This window comes from Perognathus longimembris, chromosome 2, assembly GCF_023159225.1.
Source record: "Perognathus longimembris pacificus isolate PPM17 chromosome 2, ASM2315922v1, whole genome shotgun sequence".
In the NCBI taxonomy this organism is placed as follows: domain Eukaryota; kingdom Metazoa; phylum Chordata; class Mammalia; order Rodentia; family Heteromyidae; genus Perognathus; species Perognathus longimembris.
In genome coordinates, this window is record NC_063162.1 from 119,059,174 (window position 1) to 119,075,447 (window position 16,274).

The 16,274-nt window shown below is 38.5% G+C and overlaps 1 protein-coding gene across 1 annotated transcript in view; it reads left to right on the top strand.

Annotated features, from left to right (window-relative positions):
• The window catches only part of Dync1i1 (dynein cytoplasmic 1 intermediate chain 1), a 270,153-nt gene that overhangs the window by 15,138 nt on the left and 238,741 nt on the right, over nucleotides 1-16,274 (top strand). The window contains exon 2 of the mRNA XM_048340062.1: nucleotides 12,368-12,484. Coding sequence (XP_048196019.1) covers nucleotides 12,377-12,484 — 108 coding nt within the window. The 5' untranslated portion in view covers nucleotides 12,368-12,376. The remainder of the gene's footprint in view (nucleotides 1-12,367; nucleotides 12,485-16,274) is intronic.

Consider the following 16,274-nt stretch of genomic DNA (forward strand, 5'->3'; position numbering starts at 1 on the left):
AGCCAAGGATTTCAGATGGCTGTTTTCTAAAAGAGATATAAAGGTTATGCCAATGAGGACCCATTTCCCAAATCCTGTCCTGGCATTCACCATTCCTGCTGACAGGCTCTGCAGGAAACATGCTATATGCCTGCATTTCTGGCAGTGTTGATTCCCTATATTCTCTTGAGCCTGTTAGGATAGCTAAAAATGTGGGTTAATCTGGGTAAAGCCACCTGCTTTTGTGTCTTTATGTTTCGGTGTATTCAGGGACAATTCATTTTGTGTTTCTCCACTTTTACTCACTGGTGTATTTAAATAAGTAGAACTCTGAGCTTTGGTCATTATATGGTAGAATTTGAAAATAGATTACACATTCATGAGCATCCAGACCAATCTCATGGTCCTGAGGATTGTCAACACTTGATTAGTCTCCTGTGGTAGCAAATAACCTTTTCCATTTGCATAGACATCCTGTGAAAATACCATCAATAATCTATGAGGGTCATGATATGGAAAGTTTTGGGTGACAAGGAACAGAGATAGGAATCAAAATTACAATTTAAAATGTATCTATTTTAGAATTAATGAGGCCCAATGGATTCTAAACTTTTAACCTGGACCAATAATAATAAAGAATAATATACCTGGGCTTGGTGGCTCATGCCTGTAATCCTAGCTACTTGAAAGGCAGAGAGTGAAAGGATTGCAGTTTGAGGCTAGCCTAGGTAACAATCTTGGCTGAGGTAGTATGTATGTGTTATCTCATCTACACAGAAAGCATAAATAAGGGGAGTGCTGCCCATGCTAGCCCAGCATAAATGTGAGACTATGAAAAGAGATTGTGGCTCAAGTATTAGGGGAGAAATGTGTGCATGTAACAATGGATGTGTATGTGTGTTTGAGTGTTCAAAGTGAATTCTTTGAAATGGTATTTATTCTTAGCAGTACAGTCAAGGCTGTGTAATAGTTCTAAATCTCTTCATAAGGAAAGTCCTACCTGTGACCACTCACTTGGTGTACACTCACCAGTGAGTGGTAGCCTCTCTTTTGAAAAGCTAATACAGTATGCATTTTATAGTGGTAATAAGTGAGATGGTCTTCTCTTTCTTCAGATGTTTCCACATTTCCTTTCTGCCTACAGAGAAATTCAGATTCTCTGAAGCATGGCACAGCAGGCCTTTGACTATAGGGTGAGTGATACATCTGTGTTTGCCTGGAACTTTCCTAGTTGAGCACTGAAGGCCCCTCAGTATGCTTACCCTTCATTTCTGTGCAAACTGCAGTGCTGGTCTCTTACCTTAGGAATCTGATCTTTAGTTGTATTTCCATCCTCATCTTACTCCGCCTTCTTTTGTACTCAGTGTGCTGTCCCACAGATTGGCCATTCTCTTCCTTTTTTTTTCCACCTTCGTCCATGCTTCCTTCTTTGTCTATGATGTACAATTTACCCGTGCTTCTTCCTGTCTCATCTTCCCCTCTGATGCTTTAATTTACCTACTCTCTGAAGCTTTGGCTCATTGCTTCTGTGAACACAGTGGTAATATCGATCACTTTGATTTAGGGGCTCTTTAGTAGCTCTGTGTTATTCTCAGCTGTCTCATATTTTTACAGTTTATGGAACAACACTGGGATAGAAACTGTAGACAAATGTGATTGGCACAACAAAGAACCAATATAAGAGAAGTAGAATAAACCAATAATATGCTAAGACCAAGAAAAATGGGTGAAGGGAGATAAGAGGAGCATAACTAAAGGCACAGGCAGTAATTAAGTATATCTTAGAGACTTGGGTTTGAGTCATAACCCTTCACTTGGGAAGGTATTTGCTTTGAGTATCTTTTCTACATATCTCTTTTCTATTTGTACTTCCTCCTTCATCAGTTTAGGAGGGTAATGTGGTCCTTAATATTAGGTAGACTACATGCAAATTTACAAGTGTGTGCGTGTGTGTGCAAGCACATGCACCCACGTGCACACATGTACACCATACTAGGGTTTGAACTCAGGGTCTGGGTGATGTGTTTTAGCTTTGTCACTCAAGGCTGGCACTCTACCACTGGAACCATAGCTCCATTTTCTACTTTTTAGTGGTTAATTGGAGATAAGAGTCTCATGAACTTCCCTGCCTTGCTGGCTTCCAACCTCAATCCTTGTATCTCAGTTTCCTGATTATAGGTACAAGTCATTGGCAGTGACATGTGAAGTGTGTGTTTGTTTTGTTTTGTTTCTTGGTCCTGGTCCTGGTGCTTGAACTCGGAGCCTGGGTGCTGTCCTGAATATTTTTGTTTTAGGCTAGTATTCTACCACTTGAGCTACAGTGCTACTTTTGGTTTTTATGATAGTTAATTGAAAATAAGTTACATGGCTTTTCCTGCCAGGGCTGGATTTAAATGATGAGCTTTAGATCTCAACTCCCTGAGTAGCTGACAGCTGTTTTTTAGAAGATTGAATTAAGTTGACTTCTTGTGAAGATGCATGTTGCTGAGCCATGCCCACCCCCACTTTTTTTGGTCCTGGTCTTAGGGCTTGAAAGCAAGGCTTGTGCACTGTCTCTGAGTTCTTTGCTCAAGGCTAGTGCTCTACCACTTGAGCCACAGCTGTACTTCTAGAAGTGTTGTCTTCTTCTTCCTCTTCTCCTCCTCCTCCTCCTTCTCCTTCTTCTTCTCCTTTTTCTTCCTCCTCCTCCTCCTCCTCCTCCTCCTCCTCCTCCTCCTCCTCCTCCTCCTCCTCCTCCTCCTCCTCCTTCTCCTCCTCCTCCTCTTCCTCCTTCTCCTCCCCTCTTCCCTACTTACTCCCCCCTCCTCCCCTCCTCCTTTTCCTCCTCCTCTTCCTTCCCCTTTTCCTCCCCCTCCTCCTTTTTGTGACTAATTGGAGAGTCACATCTCCTTCTGGGATTTTCCAGTCCAGCCTGGCCTTGATCTGAGATTCTCAGATCTCAGCCTCTTGAGTAGCTGGGATTACAGGTGTGAGCCACAAATGCCTGGATTTACTTTCTTTTTATTATGATACTTTAAATTTAGATCAGGAAAGAGCATCTATAGTAAGTAGGCCTACTGGCCAGTGCTGTTTACATTTAACCTGTATGCACAAACAATATGGCCCTGTTATAAGAACAGCAGGCTCAGGAATCCAAGTCTCAGCTAAAGCTAGTCATGTTTAAAGATTTGCTTGTTATCTTTGCTTTAAAGATTGGTCCTTCAGGTTATTGGAAGTACATTTATTTTTAGACATGTTCATTTATTATCTTAGCAGCTCAGAGAAAACAGCTGCAAATGCAGTAAGAGTGCTCTGTTCTAAAGAACAGATTATTTTTACATTCATTTTTAAGGAGAAAATCCAACATTCAGCATGATGATTTATCCTCAAGGAATTTTGAGCCATACATTCTTGACTGCTAGATTTGTTACTTGAAATAAATAATGGAAGCTGTCAATTATAAGTTGAATAGATTTTGCTAAATAGTCCTTTGAGAGTCAGAAAACAGAGATTAAAACTGTAATTCAGGCAGAAAAAAATGCATCAATGGATCTGTAATGGCAGTGATTTAGTAAAAGATAGGGTTTTTTTGGATGAAATGATGCAAGGAGTGGATGTGTGTTGCACATCTGTACTGGTGAGTGAGAGAGTCCTTTACTATGAATCTAAATATTTGTTACAGAACAAGAAATAAATTCTTTGAGTTTGTTGATTTTAAAGCACAAGCAATGAACATGGTTTTGCTAGTAGCTTTAGTATGGCCTTGTTTGTGGTCATTTGGGTAAATGCCCACAAGTTGGTAATGGGGGGCTCTATGTTTAGTCTTTTGGGGGAACCTCTATGCTTCTTTCCTAAGGGGTTGAACAAGTTTAAATTCCCACCAACAGTGCAGTAGCATTCCCTTTTTTTTTTTTTTTTTTTTGCCAGTCCTGGGCCTTGGACTCAGGGCCTGAGCACTGTCCCTGGCTTCTTCCTGCTCAAGGCTAGCACTCTGCCGCTTGAGCCACAGCGCTGGTTCTGGCCGTTTTCTGTATATGTGGTGCTGGGGAATCGAACCTAGGGCCTCGTGTATCCGAGGCAGGCACTCTTGCCACTAGGCCATATCCCCAGCCCCAGTAGCATTCCCTTTTGGCCACATCCCTGCCAGCGTCTGTTGCTACTAGATTTCTTGATAGTGGACATTCTGACTGGAGTGAAGTAGAATCTCAATATTATTTTGATTTGCATTTCTTATATGACCAGAGATGCCGAGCACTTCTTCGTGTGTCTATTGGCCATTTTTATTTCCTCTTTACAAAAGGCTATCTTTAAGTCTTTAGCCCACTTATTAATGGAGTGGTTGTTTCTTTGAGGATTTGTTTTGGGGGAATTTTTTTCTAAGTTTATTTCAGATATGAGGCCCTTGTCTGTTGTATGGCTAGTGAAAATCTTCTCCCAACCTGTTGGCTTTCTATTTATATTGTTAGGTATGTCCTTTGCCATGCAGAGGCGCTGTAGTTTAATGCAAGCCTATTTGTCCAACCTTTCTTTGATTTGTGGTGTTTCTGGGTGTTTACTAAGAAAGTTTCAACTAGCACATCCATATTCATTGCAACATTATTTACCATAGCTGAGATATGGAACCAATCCAGATGCCCCTCAGTAGATGAATGGATCAAGAAAATATGGTATATAAACACAATGGAATTCTGTACTTCCATCAGAAAGAATGGCATTGCCCCATTCATAAGGAAATGGAAAGACTTGGAAAAAAATCACATTAAGTGAAGTAGGCCAGACTCAAAGAAACATAGACTCCAAGGTTTCTCTCATTTGTAATAATTAGTATATGTCTAGGATTGTCCTAGCAGAAGATCACAATAGCTCATGAGCTATGTGCATATGACCATATAAGATGATGCTAAGTGAAATAAACTCCAAGATATGGAGACAAGAGATTTTTCCTTGTTGCTGTTTTTAATGTACTATTTGATATTATTTCTTTCTTCTTTCATTTTTTTCTTATGGTTTTTCCTGATGTCACTGTATTCAATAGGGAAAGGATGGGAAACAACAAAATGATAAGAAAAAGGACAAAGGGAGAACCAATGTAGCAGCAATACTCACAAGACAATATGTTGGAAATTAACTGTACTACTTGGAGAGGGGTTGGGAGGAAGGAAAGTGTAAGAAAAATGAGGGAGGGGGTAACAATGTTTGGCAAGAAATATAGTCACTACCTTATGTATATAACTGTAACCCCTCTGTACATCACCGTGACAGTAAAATTAAATTAAAAAAAATAAAGCACGGGGCTGGGGATATAGCCTAGTGGCAAGAGTGCCTGCCTCGGTATACCCGAGGCCCTAGGTTCGATTCCCCAGCACCACATATACAGAAAAACAGCCAGAAGCGGCGCTGTGGCTCAAGTGGCAGAGTGCTAGCCTTGAGCGGGAAGAAGCCAGGGACAGTGCTCAGGCCCTGAGTCCAAGGCCCAGGACTGGCCAAAAAAAAATAAAATAAAATAAAAAAAAATAAAGCACAAGCATTTATCTTTCCCATCAACTTTGACCAAGTTTATGGATCCTTTATCCTTTTCTCTAAATTTCTTCATGCTGTTCCCCCAGAGGGCTCCCACATACTTCCTTCTGTTTCTCTTTACCTATTTCTCTTCTACCTGGAGACTCATTCCCAAAATACATCCCTGTAGTTATTCAAACTGTTCCATCTCTGGTTTTACACTCTTTCAAGAATTCCACTTGAAATTCTTATGTCCTAAGGACTCTTGATACCATCTGAGTGTTTCCTCAAGGGTATCTACTCTGAGATATGAATGACTGATTCTCTTAATTGAGGAACAATTCTTTTTCTACAGAGAAGCATGTTGAATCTCTAAATTAGAGGAATGCACTGTAGGGGTCAGAAATAAGGCAATGTTTCTCACAACTTTTGGGGGGAAAAGCACTAGCTTGTCAAGTCCTTTAAGATTTAAGAGCTCTCACCCTTACCCAGTTAACTAGATGAGAGAGCAGATACCCTATGGACTGATTTTGCTCTCTAGCATAATGAATCTGTTCTGAGGGCTCTAGTCCCTCTTGTTTCATGCACTGCAATTGCTAATGCTCAAGTTACACTTTAAGCAGAACAATTTAGGTCACTCAGAATATAAATGGCTAGGGACATAGTAATACTAAACACAGTTCAAAAATTCAATAAAAGCAAAACAAATGCTTACCTGTATAAAACATTGCCTGTTTTCCTAGATAAGAATTTAATGTGAATAAAACTGAATAGAGCATAGAAAAATAATGTAAATGCTTAAAAATTGTCTGTATGCATTGTGCTAGTAGTTCTCTACTAACATAAATAAGCCATTTCTATGTAGATGAACATTTTTAAGTGCTTGAAACAACCCAGTATTATCTTTGGTGATATGCCTGAGAATTTCACCAGAAAAGGCTTTCTTTGTGGTACCGACTACTTCATGCAATTTACATACTCTGGCAAGAGAAGATGAAAAAGAATAACAGTAAGTTTGAACCAAAAATTGACTGATGGGGATCCACTATAAACACCTGTGGTTGAAGAAGAACTTTCTTTGTTTTAAAGTGAGTAAAATCTTGAGTAAATGAACACTAAAAGGGAAGGAAGCATTATCTCACAAAATTGTTCAAGAATAAGGAAGTCTGGTATTAAGGTCTGACATTCACTTAATGGTTGTGAAATTGGATAAATTCATTGTAATTTTCCTATTTAGAAAACTTATTACTAGATTACATAATATTTGAAATTCTTGTTCCAAAATGAACTTGAACAACTGTGATGAGCCAAACATTATACAGCAATATCCAAAGGACAGAAGAAAAATCTCATAGAAAAATCTTAACAATTTGTTTTTGTTCATTTCACAACCAGCCTCAAGCCTATTGATATGTGCGTGTGTGATGTGGGAAGGTAGGGAAGGGGAAACTGCTTAGCTTGTGTAGCCAACTGAGAAAGTTTTCACATAGAGGGTTTTTGTTGTTGCTGTTTTCTCTGTGATGGCCCTGGGGCTTTGAGCTTTTATTCTCAACGCTAGCACTGTACATGTCAGCATATTTCCATTTCCAGATATTTGGTGATTAATTGGAAATAAAAGTCTCACGGACTTTCCTGTCCAGGCTGGTTTCACACCACAATCCTCAGCTTTCAGCCTTCTAAGTAGCTAACGATTACAGGCATGCGCAACTGGTATCCAGTTCTCTAAACCGTTTCCTAGAGGCCCCATCCTCCTCTACTATTTTCTTTTATCTATCCCCCAGACCTTAAATCTTTCTGGTATTTCTAAGTCATTTCAGTTTGTAGAATTCATAAATCAATCCTGAATTTTCTATGCTTAATGATTTTACTACTGTACCTTCCAGTTTTTCTTTTTCTCAAAAGGAAGAACTTAAATTCCCTCATTTAGGTTATTTGTATAAACACTTTAGTGCCATTTGGTTATGGATGTGTCTTTGAAGGCTTTAGAAATCAACTCATATCATCAGAAGTAGGTTAAGTCAGAGAGCAGTTTGAAGGTGCTGAAGACCCCAAGATACAACTGGGTTTGTAAGATCAAAATGATTTTCAAGAATGAGGCAATGGGGGCTGGGGATATAGCCTAGTGGCAAGAGTGCCTGCCTCGGATACACGAGGCCCTAGGTTCGATTCCCCAGCACCACATATACAGAAAACGGCCAGAAGCGGCGCTGTGGCTCAAGTGGCAGAGTGCTAGCCTTGAGCGGGAAGAAGCCAGGGACAGTGCTCAGGCCCTGAGTCCAAGGCCCAGGACTGGCCAAAAAAAAAAAAAAAAAAAAAGAATGAGGCAATGGATTGGTGAGTTTCAGGTCAGCCTCAGCTAAATAGCAAGGCCATGTCTGAGAAACACATACACACACACACACGCCACCCCACCCCACCCCACACACATGCACACACAAAGAAAAAAGCAAAAAAGAAACCAAGGAAGTAAAACAATCTATTAATCAAATTTCATAGTTACATGTGCTTTTTTTTCACTGTGTTGATATTTGTACTCAGGATATAATGATGACCATGGAGTCATTACATGATGGTATCTCAGCATGCATTGAGGTAGTAGACCAAACTATTAGTGATGCCACCAAACTTCACTGCTACGTAGTTGGAGTTTAAGAAATGACTAAGTTTCATTAAATGTCCTTCATGACTGTGATCTTGTTCCTTGGGAAACTGAGATTGGTAGGGTTATGTTTAGAGGCCCTGGGAAGTCTACTATAGGTCAATGGTGAAGGTGCTTTAGCTCAAAAATAGAACAGCAAAAATTAGGGCTAAAAGTGTTGCCCAGTGGCAAGAGCACCTACCTAATAAGCATGAGATTGAATTAAAATCCCAGCAAATGAGTTATATTCATTTTTCTATTTTTGTCTAGAAGTTATGGTTAGGGTTAAGGAGTAAAGGAAGTAGGTGATTTGATCTGCTTTGTATTAGGCATACTGTGGTGGCCAAAGAAAGGAAGATAAGAGGAGAAGAGATTGGTTCAACCAGGGGTGAAAACAGGGGTATGCACAGAGCTAGAGGTACATGTTGAGAGGTGGAAGCAAACAGGAAGGGCGGATTTGGCAATGAAACCGTTCAGAGACAATGAAGCAGGGGAGAGGCCAATGGAAAAATTGTTCACAGTGCAGGACTGCTGTGCGGGATCCTGAGCAGACAGAGCAAAAGTGCTTCAAGTGACCCCAGAATGGTCAGAATTGGGTGATTCCCACTGGTGCTTATTCCTAAACTTGGGTGGAATCAAGCCGTGCCTTGTCTGTGGGTGGAGGCATATTTACATAATTAGACAGGGAGGTCTTTTGTTTCCTAAAGTAGTTTTAATTTATTTCCTTGACCCCTTGCCATTTAAATGTCAATGAAAGAAGAGCCCAGCTTTTGATTTGTGTGAAATAAGTTAACAATAATTAGCAATAGGAGGCACTAACGTTTAATTTTCTTGTTTTGAGAGCATCAGACTAGCCTTAGCCATGACCTACATTAGCCACAGGGCTCTCTATAACTCATGTCCTTCATGCTTTGCTCCACAATTTTCTTTGTTTGGACTGAAGGGAGATTTAGTGTGTTAGTCTGGCCAGCCCTCTGGGAAAGCCTGTGGAGTGCTGATATTGCACTTAGTGCCACTATTTCAGCTATCTCTCTATGAGTAAAGGCTCATTCATTTACTCTAACATGTACTTCCCAACCCCTTGATGTGAGGCATTCTCTAGAGATTTCTAGTTATCCCAGGAGGCTGAGGCTAAGTGTCAGTTTAGGAATGGATCTAAAAATGAATAATTGGAAAACCCATTAGAGCTGTGGCCTTACCCATGGTAGCTCTATACATTTAAAATGGGATGTGGACTTTTAAAACCATCTCTACTTAATGAAATTTTTGACCTAGAAAATGTAGATCATTACTGGAAAAATGTTGAAAGAAGAAAAGTTGGGATTTCTAGGAAGATTTTCTCTGGCTTAGAATGACACAATTATTGTTCAAACAGAGATCTTCCTGGTTGTACATTTCACTTTTGATAACAGAAAACAAAAATTTAGCCACAACAGTTAAAATGGTCCACATTAGACAAAAACATACATATGATTTTTGATGATGTGTATGATTAGAATCTGATTTTATTCTACCAGGAATTTTACCTATTAGTATTGAAATTTAGGGCCACTAGTATTTTATTGGTTACCAATTCTTTAGCTTCTTCTAAAAAGAACAAAAACAAATCAGAAGATCTAACTGCTTGGATCCTGTAAGTGGGCCATCAATGGAAGTTGGGTGCAGCTGGCCTGGTTAGGCAGAATACTTCTTCTCTAGTGGCCTTGTGACTGCTCTGCTACCTACCTGTCTTCTGTATGGATATTGTGTCTATGACTCACATTAAAAGTCCTTTTTGGGTGGATGATTCCATAGTTCAAGCTTCTTCTCCATCTTTTCATGTCATCAATAATATATCTATGCATTCTGTCCCCCAAACCCATTGATCACTAAATTATAACATGTTTAAAATTTTTACCATTTCCTTTGCCTTCTCTTTCCACCATCTTCTTTGCATTGTGGAAAAGGAATTGTTACAGAATCTTTCTGTTTTGCAGCCACCAAAAATGACTTTGTCCTTCTTGGCTCTTTGTCTCTCCTCTACGCTCTGTCTCCACATCCACTTCCCATCCCACTGCACATGCAGCTGATTAAGATCTATGTTGGCACCCTTTCCCAGCAGCTAGTCTGACTCTAGTTCTGCTTCAATCTGTTCTGCAGGCAGAGACAAGAATAGGCTTAAACAAATTCCACTTCCATGTCGTCACTTTCCCTTTCAGAAAGCTGCTGTGATTACCCATCCTCTAGCACAGTATATCAAATGAAACTCGTTTTTCTGTATTTGCAAGGCTTTATCAACTACCTCCACACACCCATTTTTCAACTAGACTTTATATTTCTTTGTCTTTTCAAAAATCATTAGCCTAAGTTAAATGTGACTATGTACAACTTGAGTATAATGTACTTAGATCAAAGTCATTCCATCTATGTTAATATTTCTTATCCATGTTTCATCCTCCCTACCTCCCTATTCCTTTTTGAGGGGTCTTATTGATGAATATCTATGTTTTCCCCTCCTCCACCACCTTTGTTTTCTGAGACTCATTTGTATTTCTTACATTCAACCTGCTGGCTTCCTCTTTCCACAAATCTTTGCACATCCAAATCTTCCCTTGCTTTTCTTTCGATTCCACCTGTTCCTCAATACTCAACCTGGCTTTTTCCACCTCCCCAGCCCCCACCCATCCATCTTGATTATTATTGCTCTGCATTGCCTTTAAACATTTGTAGGTCAGAGCACAAGTAAGTTTGAACTTAGTTTCTGTCTCATATTGACTGGGTAATATCAAGTATTACTGATTTCCATTATCTTAGTTGCAAAAAAATTAATTATTCCAGTCTTCTTGGATAATAGATTAAATGTAATACTGATTGCCAAGGGCCCAGCATCTGTAATCAGCAAGCCAATATTTTAGAGGCCATGTCCAGCCACAGATGTTCAAAAATTTGAATTAAACATTCTTTGAACCAAACAAACACATAGAGAAAACAAAAGTGGTTTTCTCGTTATCCTTATACTTTATATAGGAATCAGTAGAGATTAAATATTCAGTAACTGTTAGTAGAAAAATGAAGACAGGCTATGATCATGAATGGCAGAGATTGATGATTGTGATCAAAATTGTTATTTCACAAATCTTTGCCATCACTGTGAACAGACATGTGTATGGTAAGAATGCATGACATTTCCTGACTGTGTAGCTGACCTCTAATGGACAATGTCAGGAAGCCTGAGGATTTTTCATTGTTCTGTTTTGTTTGGTAAGTTTTTACCTTCCACCCTGTCATCTACATAGAAATGAATACATTATGCATTTATTATAGTTGCATATGCATAGTGTACAAGTTAGTATTCAAGACTTCTATAGTTAATCGTTCTTTGCTATTCCTTTATTTCAGGAATTTAGATCATTTCTTAGGGGATTCATCTTGTTTGCTTCTAAAATCTAAGATGTAAATCTATAATCTTTGGCAAGTGATCAGAGTGTTGTTCGAACTTCTTTTATTTTAAAGCATCTAAATGAACACTGTCATCACCATTAAAATTAAATCTTGTTTGGATAAAATTTCCCAAGAACTTACCCCAGTGTTTTCTCCCATTTTATGTGTATGCAGGCACCCTCTACTTGAAAAAGGAAAATGCCAAAATAAGTGATGTTGCATTCACTATGAAAGTAGAAGTTTTATAGAGATAAGGTTGCATAGGAGATAAAATTAATTGTGACAGTTCAGGAGGAGTTTTACATAAAAAGAAGATTAATGTGTTAGGTCTGCAGCTGTCTTCCACGATGCATAAAATGGTAAGCAAAATGAAATCTTCAAGCCCAGTAGAAGAATGTTTATTGAGTCCATAGAAATTTGATCAGGGTACATCTCTAAGGCTTCATGACAGCTTATTTTCTTTTGTCAGTGTGGACAAATTACTCCATTAGCATCTAAGCTAGGAATTATTATGATGGTTCTTCTATAACCCCCCTTTTCTCTTATTCTATTTGTTAAGAAACTTGTATGGAAAATATGCCCTGTATTCACTTATTTGCAACTAAGTTGTTCTTTCAAATCACAATTTCAGCGATAGGACTGGATTTCTGTGTCATTTTTGTGAATCTAGTAGAGAAGGAATTATATAGTTAGACCAGACCTAACTTTATGATATTTTTCAACACAGGGTAAGTAATACAGCGTTACTATCCTAAAGTCACATTTTCAAGTTGCATTGCCTTTTGAATGATTTTTGCAATGATAATACAAGGCATCTATTTATATATATATATTCACTTTTCTTTCTCCAAGGTAACCAACATGTCTGACAAAAGTGACTTAAAAGCCGAGCTTGAGCGCAAAAAGCAGCGCTTAGCACAAATAAGAGAAGAAAAGAAACGGAAGGAAGAAGAAAGGAAAAAGAAAGAGGTAAATACCATGTACTCAGGCAATGTGGGGCAAAAGAAAAACCATTGAACTCCCAGTGCTGTTTATGTGAATAAGCAGGAGCCCCCTCAAAGAATTATTTCATGATATCTAAGCAAAATAATCAGGTTATCTACACAATAAGTGTAACAAGGTCATTGCATCTCCTAGGTGCGTACCAGATATCACCTAAGTGGTAGGTATGGTGTAATGCAGGAGTTCCCCAAATCCAGATTCATTTCAGAGTATAACTGTGAGATGTCGTTACTGTTGGACGTTCTTTAACTTTTCTTAGCCTCAGTCCTATTCTTAATAGGAAAGCAATAACATATTTATTATGTACGGTTGTAAAAATTGAAAGTTGACAAATTCCTAAGGCAGCTGGCACTTATCCTCTGAGACCTTGGTTGCTCATGGTACACAACTTCCCACACAGATTATTTGCCTTAAAACTGAAGACTGGAATCTAGCACTTATACTTAGCAAAAGATTTTGAGCTGAATGAAAAAACATACATAATCTGTCACGTTGTGTGATTAGTAGTTTGCTGATTTTTTTTTTACTTTCTGGTAGTGAAAACAAACCAAATAAATCTGTTTAGAATAAAAACAATCTTGTATAACACTTAACAATGGTTAGTCTATGGTTAGTACATAATGTTAGTATTAGGGATTCGTGTGTGTGCATTTGTGCACGCATGTGCACACACGCTAATCCTGGAATTTAAATCAGGCCTGTCCCAAAGCTTTTTCACTAGGGGCTGGCATTCTATCACCTGAGCCACAGCTCCACTTCTTATTTTTTATTGGTTAATTGGAGATAAGAGCTGCACACATTTTTTTTTTCCTTTACTGCTTTCAAACTTCAGTCCTCAGATGTCATCCTCCTGAGTAGGTAAAAATACAGGTGTGAGCCACCAGTGCCCAGTGGAAATTATTTTTTAAGAACCTTTTAGAAAAACAATAAAGTGAGGCCAATGGCTTTCCATTGATTTGTAAGAAACCTTGGTTAATGCAGGTGAGACGTGGACAGAATAATGCAGGACACAGTGTTTGAGAGGGAAAAGACTTTAAAGATTCTTGTTCATGGTCTCTTTTTGCCAATAGAATGGCAAAGACCCAGGGATGAAACACAGTCTGTCTGCTGTTCTACTCTGAATTTAAGACTCTTGACTTCCAGTTCATGGCCTGCATGTCCTTTCCCCGTCTCATTCCAAGAAATACCTTATTTTTAACTTGTAGCAGTGTGGAAATAGCTTGTGTCTTATACAAAAAGCAGATGCCAAAAATATTATGTAGTTTTCTATGAAGAAAATTTTGTATAGCATAATAACTTCCATAGCCACTTCTTCTACATACACAGGGCTTTTTCTTTAAGGAAGAAAAAAATGTATTCTGAAGCCTTGTAATTGAAATACAGTGTTTCATAGTACAAAGCTGGAAGACCAAAGTAACAAATTCATAACAATTATTATTTTCCAACAAAATAAGGCATAATTGCAGTTGCATTTGAGCTTTCTGGCATCTCCCATCTCTCCACATCATTACACTTTGATTGGTGTAATAATTTATTTGTCCTTGACATCATACGTAATGGTTTTCCTGTGGAGATGCTTGCTGTTATATATGCTGATTTTGGGTGAAATAGAGGTGAGATTTGACATGGAATGGCTATTCATTTCTACACAAAGCCAAAAAAAGCATTAAGTTATTATGCTTCCTTTCCTTCAAATGTCAACACTTACTGTAGTCTTAAAGCACCTGTTATCCTTTAATAATAACCAGTTTCCTTTGAAACTGACATTCTAATATACAACTTGAATTTCATAGAATTACAACAAAATGCGATGTGATATAAGAAATCTGACTCCAAATTATGCTGTCTGCTCTTTTTTTCTCATTTTATACACATTTTGGGGAAATCATAGGCAAATACAGGCAGCCCCTTGTTTTGATATTACATTAAGTAGTCTTGCCTGTGGAGATTTAACCTCTTCTAGAGCAAAATAAAGAGCCCTAGGAGATTGGAGATGGTAGGTGGTGAAGAGTGTGGAATACCAGGAATCCAGGTGTTCTTTGGTCTCTACTTGGTTCTGGAGGTAAAGTCATAGCAAGTTTCACTTTTTCTATTTCTATATGGATAGAGTGATAACTGATAGTCTGTGACTTAGCTACTGGGGGTGGGGATGAGGGGACTGAGATCTGAGCATCATAGTTTGAAGTCAGCCCAGGAAATCAAAACCAAGAGACTGTCATGTTCAGTCAACCAGTAACAAGTGGAAGTGGAAGTGTGGCTCAACTGGTAAAACATCAGCCCTTGAGAAAAATACCAAGGGACAGCATTCAGACCCTGAGCTCAAACCCTAGCACTCACTCTAAATAAATAAATGTACAGGTGAAAGAAAAGAGAATATAATTTTATTCTGTCTCTGTGAAGAGACAGTGTGGATCATAAAGAGATATATAAGCACAGGTTTGACATCCCTAATCTAAAAATCTGAAATGCACAAGCTATAAACCCCGCCCCCCCTAAATTTCTGGGTGCTGATGTGATGTCTCAATTGGAGAAGCCCACACCATAATATACTTATCATGCACCAAGTTACTAAAAATGTTGATAAACTACCTTTAATTTAGGTGTAGAATGTATATATGAAACATAAAGAAAATAATTTCACATAGTACATTAAAAGTAACAACAACAATTTACCACTTGTTTCTGTATCATGGAGTTCATTTCACCTAGCGTCATCTTATGTGATCATATGTACATAGCTATTGAGCTATTGTGATGCTCTGCTAGGACTATCCTAGACATATACTAATTATTACCATTGAGGGAAAACATAGACCTTGTTGTCACTGTAGTGAATTCTGGTACCCTGGGTATTGTATATATGTGTGACTGAATTAGGGAAGGGAAAGAGAACATCAAAATGGTGAGACAAAGGGTAAAAGGCAAACCAATGCAACAGCAATACTTACATGACGATATGTTGTAAACTATACAATTTGGGGGTGTGAGAATTGGAGAGGAAGTAGGATGGAAGAAAAATGAGGGAGGAGGTAACAAATTTGGCAAGAAATGTACTTACTACCTTACATATGTAACTGTAACTCCTCTGTACAACACCTTGACAATAAAATTTAAAAAGAAAAAAGAAATGTAAATGAATTGCACATTTAGATTTGGGTCCTATCTTGAAGACATTCCATTGTGTATAGGTAAATATTCCCAAATCTGAAAGGGAATGGTCCTAAGCATTTCAGAAAAGAGCTGCTCAAGCTGTAGCTAAGTCTGGCTGGAATGTGGATTTTAGGAAATGAAACAGCTAAGAGGGAGAGTCCAGTTATACCTGTATATATAGAAGGATCATATATTTTGGGTGGGTGGGGTTTCTGATTGAACATTTGGCAGGACAAAGGACTCCTTCATGAAACTGGAGATAGAAGATTGTTGCCTACCACTAAGGGTTACCTCGTCTTAGAGAGTGACCATAACAGATGACTTACAGGTTTCTGTCTGGGGCCAAATCAAAAGTTGTATGAACTCTCTGTTTCAGACATCATGGTGTCAGTTATGTTCTCCAGGCCTGAGGGTTTAAAGAATCTATATCTTGGTGCCTACTTTGCCAGGGAGAAGAAAGGATGGCAAATAACCAACTGGATACTTGTTTTTTGAAGATAGTTCACTTCTGTAAAATCATAAAGGTTTCTTGTAAGGTAGCCACGCATGAATATGCTCACACTGTAGATGTAGGTAGATTTCTCATTTTAAGAATTGTCCTAGAAAG